Raw genomic sequence first — 14,056 nt, 5'->3', positions numbered from 1 at the left:
TTTATTTATTAAATATATATTTTATATAATGTATATTTTATATATGTATTATATATTATTTTTATGTATTTGTTAAATATATATTTGTTTTATATAATGTATATTTTATATATGTATTATATATTATTTATTTTTATTTATTTATTAAATATATATTTATTTTATATATAATGTATATTTTATATATGTATTATATATGTATAATTTTTTAACTATGCTTCTTATAAAGGCCTGCAATTGTCTTTTCTGTTTTTGTTTTGGTTCCGGTTTTCCGGGATTTTTGGATATTCTTCTTTCTCATTGACAGATCGTAACAGTCTATTTTAGCGGGTAGAATGTGATGCCTTGATATCTGCTTCCATGTGCAGAGTCCTTTCCAGGCAGGGCCGCACCAGGAGCCGTGCCCGTTTGAGTCTCCACTTCAGGCTTGGCATTGTTTTATTTTGTTTTGTTCCATTTTGTTTTGTTTTTAAAGACAAACACAAATTAACTCAGAGATTCTCTCACCCCCTGGTGACTCGTAGGGTAATTTCCTGTTTTAATCTGAGTTGAGAGAGCACATGAGACCATGCGGGTGGGGTGGCGACATGGATACGCCTTATCCAGCAGTGGACTCAGGGCTCTCTTGGGACACGTGAGTGTGAGGGCATGCTGTGTGCATGTGTGAGTGTATACATGCTTGTGCGAGTGTGTGAAGCTTTGGGTAGGTGAGGTCAGCTCTCTGTCTACACCCAGACACACGTCCCTCAGACACCTCCCTCATTCATCCCTGAAACACAGGCTCCATCTGAAAACACTGACAGCAACTCTAAGTCCTGTGATGAGCAAGTTCAGGAGATCCTGGGTACCGCATGGGTGGTGACGGCTGTGCTCATTAATCTGATTATGGCGATCATTGCACAATGTACACATATATCAAATTATCCCATTGTACACCCTGAATATATGCAATCTTGGTCCATTCAATTTTAAAATGAAAACGCTGACACCCCCTTTGTAGGTCTTGCTTCCCTCACTCAGCTTTGAACAACTGTGAAGACAGAGACTCAGCCCAAGTGACCTGTGCACTCAGGACCAGACACGGGGTTGCCAGATGTGGCATCTTCAAAATTATTTACTGATGCACAGAGTAAAGTGTGACCCAGAGAACCGGGCTTGGCTCTCAGCTGCAAATGCATAGTGCAGTTTCAAGTTTAGCTCTTCACTTTTAGGAAGGTCTTTGGGGTCAGAAGGGAAGATCATTACAAAATCTCCGGGGTCATTGGAGATTCACAGGAGACACCTAGGACCAGCTGAGGGACTACATCACTGCTCATGAAATCAGCTTGGTGTTTATAGCTGGGTCCCTGGAGACAACCTGTGACTGGGTTTCTGAAAATAGCCAGGTGACTATGGCTGGATCTCTGAAAACAGTCAGGTGAATAAAATTGTCTAGAAACAGCCAGACAACTGCAGCTGGGTCTCTAGAAACAGTCACAACTGTAGCTGTGTCTCTAGAAATAGCCAGGCAACTAAAACAGAGTCTCTAGAAACAGTCAGATCACTGTAGCTGGGTCTTTAGAGACAGCCAGACAATTGTAGATGGGTCTCTGGAAACAGCCAGGTGATTAGAGCTTGGTTTCTAGAAGTAGTCAGGTGTATGTATCTGGGTCTCTGGAATCAACTGCAACACAATCTATCCAAGGAGTTGGTCAATTGTAGAAGGGACCACCTAGTTAAGGAAACTTCTGGATGCTGGTTAGAAAACTCCAGTCTCCAGCTCTTGTCTCCAGGACAGCTGCCTGGCTGGCTTTCCAGATGAGGATAAGCCCAAGGGGAAGCCTTCCAAAAGGCTGCTTCAGGCTTTTCCTAGAGTGAATTTCTATCCTCAGGTGCAGAGGCCAGGTGGGTATGGGGTCAGTGTCTGGCAATGGCTGCATACGTGATGGGCTCGGCAATGGGCTTTGTGGACTGTGGGGACACAGCCTGGGCTGTCCTCCGTGTGAGGGCCCAGTGGTCCAGCTGAGTATACGTCACCTCCTGGGAACTCCCTGCAGCCGGGGCCTAAGAGAGGGAGAGCCAGGGTGAGGGAGTGCCTGGTGGAGGGTGAGGTGAGGGGCTGTGGGGAGGGAGGGCTGTGGCGGCCATCTCCATGGGCTCTGAGGACCCTCTCCTGAAATTGCATCCATGTGAAGAGCCCTCCCACAGGGTATTGGGGTTGGTCTACGTGACAATGAACAAGGCAGAAGGGAAGACTCCTGACTTCCAAGCTGAGCCAAAAGACATTATGCTTCCATCCCCTCACCGCCACCCATCCTTGGATCCCTCCCTCTGGGTGAAGCCAGCGGTGTGGAGTGGCCCCTGTGAGAGGAACAGAGGTTTAGTGCCCACAGCCGGGGGAGTGAGCGTCTTGGACGTGGATCCTCCAGCCCACGGGAGCCTTCAGATGCACACAGCCCTGGGCGACCTCTCGACAGCAACCTCAGGACAGGCCGTGAGCCGGAACCGCCCAGCTGAGCCACTCCTGAATTCCCAACCCTAGGAACTGAGATTTTTTTAAGCTGCTAAATTTGGGGTACTTTAATAACTAGTAGGGAGGCTCACCGAGGTGTCCGTCTCTCTGTCCTTCTCAGGAAGTCCATTGACTGTGGTCTTGTCTTGGGGAGAAAATACAGGGTCGGTTTTCTGGGGAGGATGTCACAAGGCAAATCTGCCCGAGACCCCCCCAGCTTCCGATGACATCCTGCACCCAATCTATAATACGACCTTCTAGAATGTTCCCAAAGATTCTTCCCACCACCCCCTACATTGCAACTGGATTGGCACCAAGTTCCCACTTCCCCATCCCAGGCCTATCCCTCCTCCTCCCCTTTTACCTGCTGTCCTCTCTAGCACATCAACAGTCAGGTCGGGCCTGAGAGGAAAAACAAAAGTGAACCTCAGGGGCAGCCTGGTGGCCGAGGACCAGGTGGAGGTCCAGGAGTCATTCCCAGGGGCCTCACCTCTGCTGTGACTTCTGCTCCTCGTCCTTGCTTCTGGGGGGCCCTGAGGACAGTCGGGGTGTGAATTAAGGAGACCTTCTTCCTAGCCTCTCCTGACAGCTTCCCAGGTCACTCCACCCTGCCCCTGAGACCTACCCTGCTTTATCTGATTCTGGCGACGGAGGAAGAAGAGGACCAGGAGGAGGAGACAAAAGAGGAAGACCACTGAGACCCCGATGAGAAAATAAAATGCTCAGCACTCAGGCCTTGGGAAGCAGGTGCATCTAAGAAATACAAAAACAGGTTTTCAGCAGTGTGCATTTATTGAGCACCTACTGTATACCACACACATGTCGCGTGCATGTCACAGACTTACTAATATATAAAATCTATCAGGTAAATAATAGTCCTGCAGCAGGGCGTGGTGGCTCACGCCTGTAATCCCAGCACTTTGGGAGGCCAAGGCCGGCAGACCACGAGGTCAGGAGATGGAGACCATCCTGGCTAATGCGATGAAACCCCGCCTCTACTAAAAATATAAAAATTAGCCAGGCGTGGTGGTGCATGCCTCTAATCCCAGCTACTCGGGAGGCTGAGGCAGGAGAATCACTTGAACCCGGGAGGTGGGGGAGGGAGTGAGCCAAGATCATGCCACTACACTCCAGCCTGGGTGACAGAGCGAGAGTCTGTCTCAAAAATAATAATAATAATAATAATAGTCCTGCAGCACAGGGATCGTTATCCCCTTCTTCCACCACCGGGGTCCTGAGTGCTGGGGTCCTCTGCACAGGGACACAGACGGCCATTGGCAGAGCAGGAATCTGATCAACCCCAAAGCCTGACCTCTTTCTCCTTCCCCAAGAGGCACACACCAGGCTCATGCTCCACGGCCCCCATCACTCACGCTCATTGTGACTGTTGTCCGACGGCCTCTGCATGGGTCCTGGGAGGGAGGAATCAGAAAGAGGAGGAGTTAGAGTCCTGAGCTGGACAGAGAAGGCTCTGAGTCCTCCCAAGTCCACTGTGGGGATCTCCCTTCACTCCCCAGGACCCTGGCTGCTCCCTCTAGACCAGCACCGACCAGCAGAGTCTTCTGTGATGATGGAAACTTTCTACATCTACTGTCCAGTATGAGAGTCACACATAGCTATTGATATTTAAATTTATCCAAAGTTGAATGTCATGAGAAACCGGCTGCACCGTCTGCACCTCCAGGGCTCGGTGACCCCACGTGCCTGATGCCATCCCTACTGGACGGTGCAGATACAGCGCGTTTCCTGGGCGTGAAGCTGTGGTAGACATCGCTGCTCTCTGCCCTCTGCGGATCTAGGCAGAGACCAACCACCCGCAAGAAGAGGAAGGGAGACCTTCCCTTCCTGACCTCCTTCTGGGTTCCCACCAGAGTGCAAGGATCCCCATGTCTGATTTTGTCTGCGCTCGCGGCAACCCTCTGACGGGGATGTAACCAGCCCTCCTGTGGGAAGAATCCTAGTCCCAATGTGCTCCTGTTTCCTGAAGCCCTGCAGCTAGTGTGTGCGGCACCGCCCAGGCTCCCTGCGCAGCGCATTGCACGCCCCGCCCCCCGTCATCTCCTCCAACATTCACCCTCCTCTGCACAGTGCACGCCACTACCCAATTCACAGGCGACCAAATGGGGTCCTGTGGGGCTCCCCCAAACCCAGGGTCCGAGCCAAGCGTCCCTCTTCCAGGAACAGCGTCCCTCCCCTCCCCCGCTGCCGAGGCAGCATCTTCAATATCCTTCAAGAAAGGCAGACATTCTCTCTTGGAGTGTCCTTCCCTCATGCCGCCTCCACGGTCCAAGGTCCAGGACACCACCCGTTATTCTACACCATGACTTCCTGGGCTTGGTCTTCATAACATTTGCCACCATTTAAAATTACATATGTATTATATATGTGCAATATTACAATTTTTATATTATTTATAATTGTATGATCATGTATTATGCAAACGTATAATATATAACAAATATATATTTTCAATTATGTAATCTTGACATATACATTATAATTTAATGTATATAATGTTAATTGTATGATTTATACTTATAAGTTGCATATATTCACTATAATATATAATGTATAATGTGTATTACATATAAACATATTTAAACATAAAATTTTTCTATTATTATAATCTATAAATAATAAATATATATTTATGTTTGTACCTGTTTATTAATTATAATAGCACCTGAAATTTATTGTACTATATATTGTAAATATATCTTTCATATAATATAATTATAGTGATATGTAGTGATACGTTAACATTTCTATTATATATGTTCCTTATATATGTAATACATTATGTGAACATATTTAATATAATTGAAATGATAGACCTGAAATTCTCCATTGCGAATCGTATCTTTTTATTTGTATATGCATGTATAGGCATCAGTGCATTTCTATTGCTCATTCGAATTATTTCTCCCCATTGAAGTTCACGAGACGGGAGGCCATTTCTCCTTATTCATGGTGCATCAAATCCGGAGGCTTCAGTGCCTGGCACAGTCCCTGTGAGGACAAAATACTTCCTCAGTATTCATAGGAGCATCCCTCCTTTGGGGTTTTCTAATCAGCACTGATGTCAGCGCCGTGTGTACCTGAACTCAAGTCTCCCCTAAACGATTCTACCAGGACAGCTCTTTTATTGCCTCTGTTTCACACGAGGAATTTGGGACACAGGAGGTTTGGGTGAGTCACCATCAGGCATAGAGCTGGGAGGTGGCAGAACCACCGGGATTTGAACCATGAACCCAGTAGAAGGGTCTGTCCTCGCCACCTTTTTATGTCACTGCATGAAGATGAGAGAGGAGAGAGGGAAGGAGAAGAAGAGAGGGAGAGAAACAGAGGCAAGATATTCCCGCAGACGGAAGGCTAATAAAAACCAGACACTGGACTTGAACCAGGTCTGCGGGACTCAGGAGCATGTCCCGCTGTGCCCCAGCAGCCCAGGAGCCTCTGAGGGGGTCCGGATGGAGCATGGCATCGCTCCTCCCACCTCCCCATGTGGCTTCAGCCCCTGGTCCCACCTGCCTGAGCTCACAGCCCGAGCCTCACAGGCAGGCACTGGGTCTAGGTCCAAGGACGTACTCTGGTGATGGAAACCCAGGTGGGGAAGGGTCCGCGGATGGCTTATGACCCCGTGTCCTCCCCTGGGAGGTTCTGGTCACAGATCACAGGGGGAGATGGACAACTTGAGACCCAGGGTCTTAGGGCAGCTTCACTCCCATCACAGAGTCGAGGGGCAGAGCCAGAGGCAGCTTCTCTCCCATCACACAGAGTCCAGGGCAGAGCCAGAGGCAGCTTCTCTCCCATCACAGAGTCCAGGGCAGAGCCAGATGGAAGGGAAGCCTCATGGCTTCATCCTGGTCACCGTTCACAGCTACATCCCCTCCCTGTGGCGCCCTCCTCCTCTTAAGGGACCTCACTCCACTGTTCAGGCCTCCCCCGGAGACCACAGAGCCAACAGGAGCATCCCCGTCCCTCTCCGGGTGTCCCAGGTTGGAAGGTGAGTTTTTTTGTTGTTGTTGTTGTTTTTGTTTTTTTTTTTTGAGATGGAGTCTCGCCCTGTCGCCCAGGCTGGAGTGCAGTGGCACGATCTCGGCTCACTGCAAGCTCCGCCTCCCGGGTTCACGCCATTCTCCTGCCTCAGCCTCCTGAGTATCTGGGACTACAGGCACCCACCACCACGCCCGGCTAATGTTTGTATTTTTAGTAGAGATGGAGTTTCACCGTGTTAGCCAGGGTGGTCTCGATCTCCTGACCTTTTGATCCGCCCGCCTCGGCCTCCCAAAGTGCTGGGATTACAGGCGTGAGCCACCGCGCCCGGCCGGATGGTGAGTTCTAAGTCCCTCCATCAGGTGCAGAGCGAGGTGAAAGGTGAGGTCACGCCCACAAGGGGGCAGCGTGGAGCTCTGGCGAGCCCGAAAGTCTGGGGTGGGGCTGCCCGGGTGGGTGGCCCCTGCCCCTTCATAGCCTTGTGCCTTTAAGCAAGAAACTTTAATTTACGTTTTGCGTATTAGAGAGGAGGAGGAGTTAGAGAATCAGACAAGTACCTCCCCCATTAAGTGGCGCTTGCATTAAGTGCTTTCCACAGTTCCTGGCATGGAATGAGGTTGCAATCACTGTACCCTTGTTGCTATGGTCTCTATGAGCATTAGCGACCTCCCAGAGCTTGGTGGGTGACAGTCCCTTCCCGTGGCCTCCCTAGACCTTGACTCCAAGCCCAGGGCGGAGGGCTGAACCCGGAGCTGCATCCCCAGCACAGATCCCCCTGTAATCCCTTCCGGCTGAGGGCCCTGCTACTGACCAGCTGAGGAGCCGAGCTCTGTGTCGGGGGAGTCTGGGCCTCCAGAGGTTTCTGTAAACAGGGGCAGGAGAAGGATTTAGAACCCGTCCCAACCAACCTGCCCTCCTCCACCCTGAGCCCAAGGCCGCATGGCCAGCACGCAATCCCAGACAACGTCCCGAGACTCCTGAGAAAATGGGGCAGGGGACAGGAGGCTGGGGAGAGCGCTGCTGCTTGCCCTATTCTCCCTGGGGCTGGTCACTCCCTCTGCTCCTCCCACAAGCTCTTCTTGACCTCAGGGGACCGTTGAGGTCCTGGGGGGACATGAAGATGGATTGGAGCCTCTCCAGTGGACTTTGACTCCAGGATATCTCGGGCTGAGCACACGCAGGGGTGCATGTGGTCACATACCAAAGGTTTTCCCAAAGCACTGTCCCGCCCTGGTCAGGGGCCATCCCTGGCCCCTGTGTTCTGCCCAGTGGGAGATGAACCACACCAGGAGAAGCATATTGCCTGGGGCAGATTCTGGCTCAGTGGAAAGGAATAACAAGTGGGACCATCCATCCTGTGTGAAAAGACACTCATCCCCTTGTAGGGGGGTTGCCCCCTAATCTCTGGGAACCGACTCCCCACCCAGCCAAGCAGAGCCAGCTCTGAGCCCACCGGATGCTGGAGCTGAGTGTCCAGGCAATCCATGGCGTCCAGAGGAGACCAGGACTCCAGGGACCTAAGCAGGTGTGAGGGTAGAGGGGAGGTGTGTGCAGAGGGAGAGGGGAGGGGAGGGCTTGGGGGTCAGGAGGAGGGCAAGGGTGGACACAGAGAGAGGATAGCAGCTGGGACACGGTCCAGGGACCTGGGGACAAGCTCGAGGGTTGAGCTGAGACTGGGGCAGGGCCCAGGTGACGTCCTCACCTTTTACCAGCAGCTCCAGGAAGTCACTGTGCTCAGACCATCCAGGGGGCTTATAATAGATGCAGCGATAAAGCCCGGCATTGCCTTCACTTACTGAGTCAATGTGGAATCTGGCCCCTGACTCAGATGGACCAAGTCGAAACACATTATAACTATCATTGTACTTGGCTCTATCCTCCCTCTCCAGGCGGAATGCGTAAACCCCAACCGGGCCCCGGCACTGGAAGGTCACAGGCCTCCCCAGGGGGATCACAGTGCCTGGCTCAGCCGAGATGGAGGGTCTGGGCAGGGCCCCTAGGAGAGAAGCAGAGAAGGATCTCAGCATCCACTATAGGAAGTCACCATGCCACACACGTCATTTTAGCATCACACTTCAGGGTTTTTAGCAATTTTATAGAGTTATGCAGCCACGACCACAGCCCAACCTTAGAACATTCCCACGCCTCCTGCACCTTCTACGTGCATGTGATTCTCGTCGCTGCAGAGTTTTTTCCCAGTTGACAGTAAGGACCCTGAGACTTGCTCACAACTAGGGACTTGCTCAGGGTCACGTGGGAAGTGTCGGAGCAGCCTGGGGCCCTTCATATCTGCTGCAGAGCCCAGGGCCACTTTCCCGAGGGACAGAGGGTGGGAGGGAGGTACAGGATGGGGATGACAGGGTCATTCGTGAAGGACAAGGGACAGGGAAGCGAGGGCTCTGGAGATGGCTCGTGCTGGGGCCTGAAGGGCACTGGCCGGTCCCCGGGTGGACTGAGTGTGGGACAGGGGTTGCCAGGCTCCTTTGAGGGTCCGATGAGGTGAGGGTGAAGCCCCCAGCCCTGATCTGCTCATAGCTGATCCCCAGCCCGTGACAGGTCCCCATTGCTAATGCAGATCTCTGTGGAAACACCACCTCTGGATTTTCCTCATAGTTTCTACTTTCTCCTCAGCTTAATTTGCATTTCCTTGTTATTAAAGCTCTTGAAAACCCCCATTTATCTCAACTGGGCTTGGGGTGGAGGAGGAAGGGCGGGTTTGACGCTGTGAAACAGGAAGGTTGTTTCAAAATTAGCAAAATCCCTGAGCGGAGCAGAGAGGTGGCAGGGCTTCAAGTCACTCATCCCATCTTCATTCATTCTTTATTATTGACAAATTAAAACTGCATATATCTAAGGTGTACAACATGATGTTTTGATATAGGTATACACTGTGGAATCGCTGAATCAAGCTAATTAATATAACCTTATTATGTGTAGTTAATTGTTGTGGTGAGAACATTTAAAATCTGCCCACTTAGCGATTTTCAAGCATACGATACATTGTGATTAACTCTAGTCATTATGTTGCACAATCCTGAACTTACTCTTCCTGTCTAGATGAAATTTTCTATCCTTTGACCAGCATCTCCCCAAACCCACCCATTTGTGCATTTTTCTTTCTTTTAACCATATCTCAGTTACTTATCAATCCGTTTAAAGACGCTTTTCATGAGCTGCTAATTCCGCAAATGTGAGAAACACATAGGATGCCTGCCCTTTGGAGGTGGACATCCAGAAGGGAGGACAGATATTGATCGAAGAATTGTCCAAATCTGCAGCTGCAAACTGCAGTAAGTTTCCTGTGGGTAAGTGCAGGGAACTAGGGGACAGGTGGGCGGTGGAGCTGACCTCCTCTGCAAAGTCAGCGGAAGCGCTATCTGAGCTGAGAGCTGAGGGAGGAGTAGAAACTACCTGAGCTGAGCAGGCAGGGGACACCAGGGCACTCAAAATGGGAAAATCAGCCAGTGAATGTTGCTCAAAGGAAAAAAGGTTTTGGAGAGGAGAAATCAATTCAAGAGTTATCATGTACAATACGGTGACTACAGTTAATAACAATGTATTACGTTATTGGACATTGCTAATTGAGGTGATTCTAAGCGTTCTCACCACAAAAAATGATTAGCACAGGAGGAATGCTTACGTTCCCTAGCTCAATGTAGCCATTCCTCGCTGTGTGCAGAGACCACAACGTCATATTGGACATGACAAATACATGCAATTTTCATCGGTCAATTTTAAACTGAATTAATTAATTTTTAAAAATCAGACCAGGCGCGGTGTCTCACACCTGTAATCCCAGTACTTTGGGAGGCCGAGGTGGGTGGCTCACCTGAGGTCAGGAGTTCGAGACCAGCCTGATCAACATGGTGAATCCCCGTCTCTACTAAAAATACAAAAACATTAGCCGGGCTTGGTGGCAGGCACCTGTAATCCTAGCTACCTGGGAGGTTGAGGCAGGGAGAATTGCTTCAACTAGGGAGGCAGAGGTTGCAGTAAGCCAAGACCGAGCCATTGCACTCCAGCCTGGGCAACAAGAATGAAACATCATCTCCAAAAAAAAAAAAAAATCAGCATGTGAGATGGCCCAATGTTGAACAGAATATGGAGTGTTTGAGAAAGCGAAAGAACCTAGAGGAATGTAGAGATGAGTGAGCCCAAGGTCACAGGGGCAGGATGTGGCTGGGAAAGTGGGCATCTCCAGAAGAAAGAGAGGTGCCTGGGTCTGATTCTATCTGAAGATAAACAGGGGAAGGGCTCTGAGAAAAAAAATTCATCTTACAATGAAATATTAAGTGAAAATTTTTGAATACAATTTAAAAACTGGGGAAAGTACAATGGTCATGGTTGTGCTTTTGCAAATCGCCGGTCCCTGGGGTCAGGAACGGAGCAGGCAGGAGTGGCATGGACAGGCTGAGGCCGGCCTCGGGGAACCACGGAATGGAGAGGGGCCGTCACCTGGGGGTGACGCAGGAAAAGTCGATGAAGAGAGAGGGAAAGATGAGAAAAATGTAGAGTGAAATCGCCAGGACTGGGTGATATGATGCATCTAGGGGGATGGAGAAGAGGATGAGTGTTCAGAGTCTGCCCTTTGTGACTGTCATGTTCCCCGCCAAGAAGTTGCCGAGTGAAGTGTGGGCTCATCTGGGGAAAAGTGCCGGGCTCAGCCTTGGTCGTGTTGGGTTTGAATTCTCATTGTGGAAATCGGTGTGTGGAGGTGACGCCTGCACTCCCAGGGTGACCGCAGCGCTACTCACAGCCGCCAAGACCTGGAAATAACCTGAGTTATATAACCACCACCAAATGAATGGATGAGGAGAATGTGGTGTGTATATGCAATGGAATATTATTCAGCCCTAAAAAAGGAAGGACATTCTGTCATTCGCAACAACATGGATGAACCAGAGGACGTTAGGCTCTGGTTCATAAGCCAGGCACAGAAAGACAATTACCGCATGTGGAATCTAAAAAAGTTCATCTCGGCCGGGTGCAGTGGCTCATACCTGTAATCCCAGCACTTTGTGAGGCCGAGGTGGGTGGACCACCTGAGGTCAGGAGTTCGAGACCAGCCTGGCCAACATGGTGAAACCCCATCTCTACTAAAAACACAAAAATTAGCCGGGCGTGGTGGCGGGCGCCTGTAATCCTGGCTACTCGGGAGGCTGAGGCAGGAGAATCACTTGAACTCAAGAGGTGGAGGTTGCAGTGAGCCGAGATTGTGCCACTATACCCCAGCCTGGGTGACAGAGTGAGACTCCGTCCCAAAACAAACAAACAAACAAAAAAGGTCATCTCACAGAGTTAGAGATTAGAATGATGGTATTAAAGGATGGAGATGGGGGGCTTGGGAGAGACACTGATCAAATGGTACAAAGTTTCGGTTAAACAGGAGGAGTAAGTTTTTGAGATCTATTGCATAGCAGGCTGACTATAGTTAACAATAACTTATTATATATTTCAAAATTGCTAAAAGTAGGTTTTAAATGTTCTCATCACAATAAGTATGTGATGTGATTGATATGTTATTTAGCCTTATTTAATCTTTCCACAATGTTTATATATGTTGTAACATCACATTGTACCCCACAGACATATACAATTATTTGTTGATTAAAAATAAGATTTTTGGCTGGGCGCAGTGGCTCATGCCTGTAATCCCAGCACTGTGGGAGGCTGAGGCGGGCAGATCATAAGGTCAGGAGTTCGAGACCAGCCTGGCCAATATGGTGAAACCCCGTCTCTTCTAAAAATAGAAATAAATAAATAAATAAATAAATAAATAAATAAAAATAATTAGCTGGGGGTGGTGGTGTGCACCTGTAATCCCAGCTACTCAGGAGGCTGAGGCAGGAGAATCGCTTGAAACTGGGAGGCAGAGGTTGCAGTGAGCTGAGATTATGCCACTGCATTCTAGTCTGGGTGATGGAGTGAGACTCCATCTCAAAAATAAAAATAAAATAAAATATAAGATTTTTGAAAATAAGAAAAGCAAAATATGACAGGTGGAGAATGAAGGAGAGAAAGGGGTGAGGGTTATGTATTTTACATTTGGAACAGTTTGCAATCTAGGGTATATTTAAAGGGATCCCTCCAGGCCCTCTAAGAATCAACATCACTCCCACCCAGAACTGCCCTTGGGGTGACAGAGGGGACTGGGAAGACGGGACAAAGGCATGACTTACCCTCCTGCGTGTGGATCGTCTGGGCCAGGCAGAGCACTGGAAGAGAAGCTCCAGTGAGAAAAATGCCCACCGCCCAGTCTCCTTACGGGGCTGCTGTCAAAAGGGGGCTCGATGGAGCTGGGGGGCATTCAGCATTTCATAACGACCAAGCCAACCCTCCTCGACATCACTATCTCAGTGTAATCCTTCTTGCTGCAAAATGGTTTCAAGATAAATCCCAAAGTCTCCTCTTCCAAAAAGGCTCCTGCTCCCCCAGCCCTTCTTTTTGGTGGTGTTGTTGGAGACAGAGTTTTGTTCTTGTTTCCCAGGCTAGAGTGCAGTGGAGCGATCTCTGCTCACTGCAACCTCCACCTCCTGGGTTCAAGCAATTCTCCTGCCTCAGCCTCCTGAGTAGCTGGGATTACAGGCACCCGCCACCATGCCCGGCTAATTTTTGTATTAGTAGAGATGGAGTTTCACCACGTTGGCCAGGCTGGTCTCAAACTCCTGACCTCAGGTGATCCACCCGCCTCAGCCTCCCAAAGTGCTAGGATTACAGGTGTGAGCACCGCGCCTGGCCCCCCAGCCCTTCTTAAAGCTGACCTCATCCCCACACCCAGGACCCTGTTTTTAGGACAAGGTCGTCTCTGATCAGACTTAGGCCCCGGGGAGAGCAGCAAGGCAGTCTTGGGGGGAGGAGGACACTTTCCTCCCCAGAATCTTCTGGACTAGAGTCAGGCTTGAGCAGGGAAATTTCCAGACCTCCCGACCCCCTTTCCAGTCCTTCCCGCTCCCTCCAGGACTCACCTAGGCCCAGGAGAGTAGTGAGGTGTGGAGACATGGCCCCGGTCTCAGAACTCTGCAGCAGACACAAGCGGACAGGATGTGCTGGCCAGAGGCCTCCTGCCTATGGGGTTTCCACAGCAACTGCCTCACACAAGAGGGAGAGCTTTCTGTTCTGTTCTTTCCACCCTTCCCACTAGTGAGATGAGAGGGAGGGCCTTGGTTTCTGAAAAACGTCGCTTACCCGCGTGATCAGATGACCCTAAACTAGTTACCCGATGTGTCAGCTTCTTTCTAAATCTATGGGACGAGGCAGAATAAAGGTCGTGCAACCAACTGACTTGGACGCTATCCCAACTCCACACGTTAACTACCACCGCTCTTGGGCAAGATGTTACAAAACTAGAAGTCGACATGTCCTCGTATTTAAAATGAGAGTCATGGAAATCCTTCCCAAGTTTTTAATATTGTGGTCTCTGCTAAAATCCCAACAAGGTATGTAATGCGTTAAAAAAGATCCTACAGTGCGCCGGGCGCGGTGGCTCACACCTGTGATCCCAGCACTTTGGGAGGCTGAAAAATTGTGCACTCACTATAGACAACGATGGGAAGTTTCCTCAAAAAATTA

The 14,056-nt window shown here is 49.8% G+C and overlaps 1 protein-coding gene across 1 annotated transcript; it reads right to left on the bottom strand.

Annotated features, from left to right (window-relative positions):
- Nucleotides 1–1,103: 1,103 nt before the first annotated feature.
- Nucleotides 1,104–13,689, bottom strand: LOC103888689 (leukocyte-associated immunoglobulin-like receptor 1). Its single transcript, XM_054539019.1, is given in 11 exon segments — nucleotides 1,104–2,043; nucleotides 2,584–2,636; nucleotides 2,856–2,893; nucleotides 2,982–3,024; nucleotides 3,117–3,209; nucleotides 3,212–3,244; nucleotides 3,865–3,903; nucleotides 7,299–7,349; nucleotides 8,190–8,483; nucleotides 12,667–12,702; nucleotides 13,453–13,689. Coding segments are annotated over 11 exon segments (861 nt in total). The 5' UTR covers nucleotides 13,487–13,689; the 3' UTR covers nucleotides 1,104–1,896.
- Nucleotides 13,690–14,056: the final 367 nt, after the last annotated feature.

Source organism: Pongo abelii, chromosome 20 (assembly GCF_028885655.2).
Source record: "Pongo abelii isolate AG06213 chromosome 20, NHGRI_mPonAbe1-v2.0_pri, whole genome shotgun sequence".
Taxonomy (NCBI): Eukaryota; Metazoa; Chordata; class Mammalia; order Primates; family Hominidae; genus Pongo; species Pongo abelii.
Note: the sequence above shows the minus strand (reverse complement) of the source record. Positions and strands in the feature narration are given on the sequence as shown.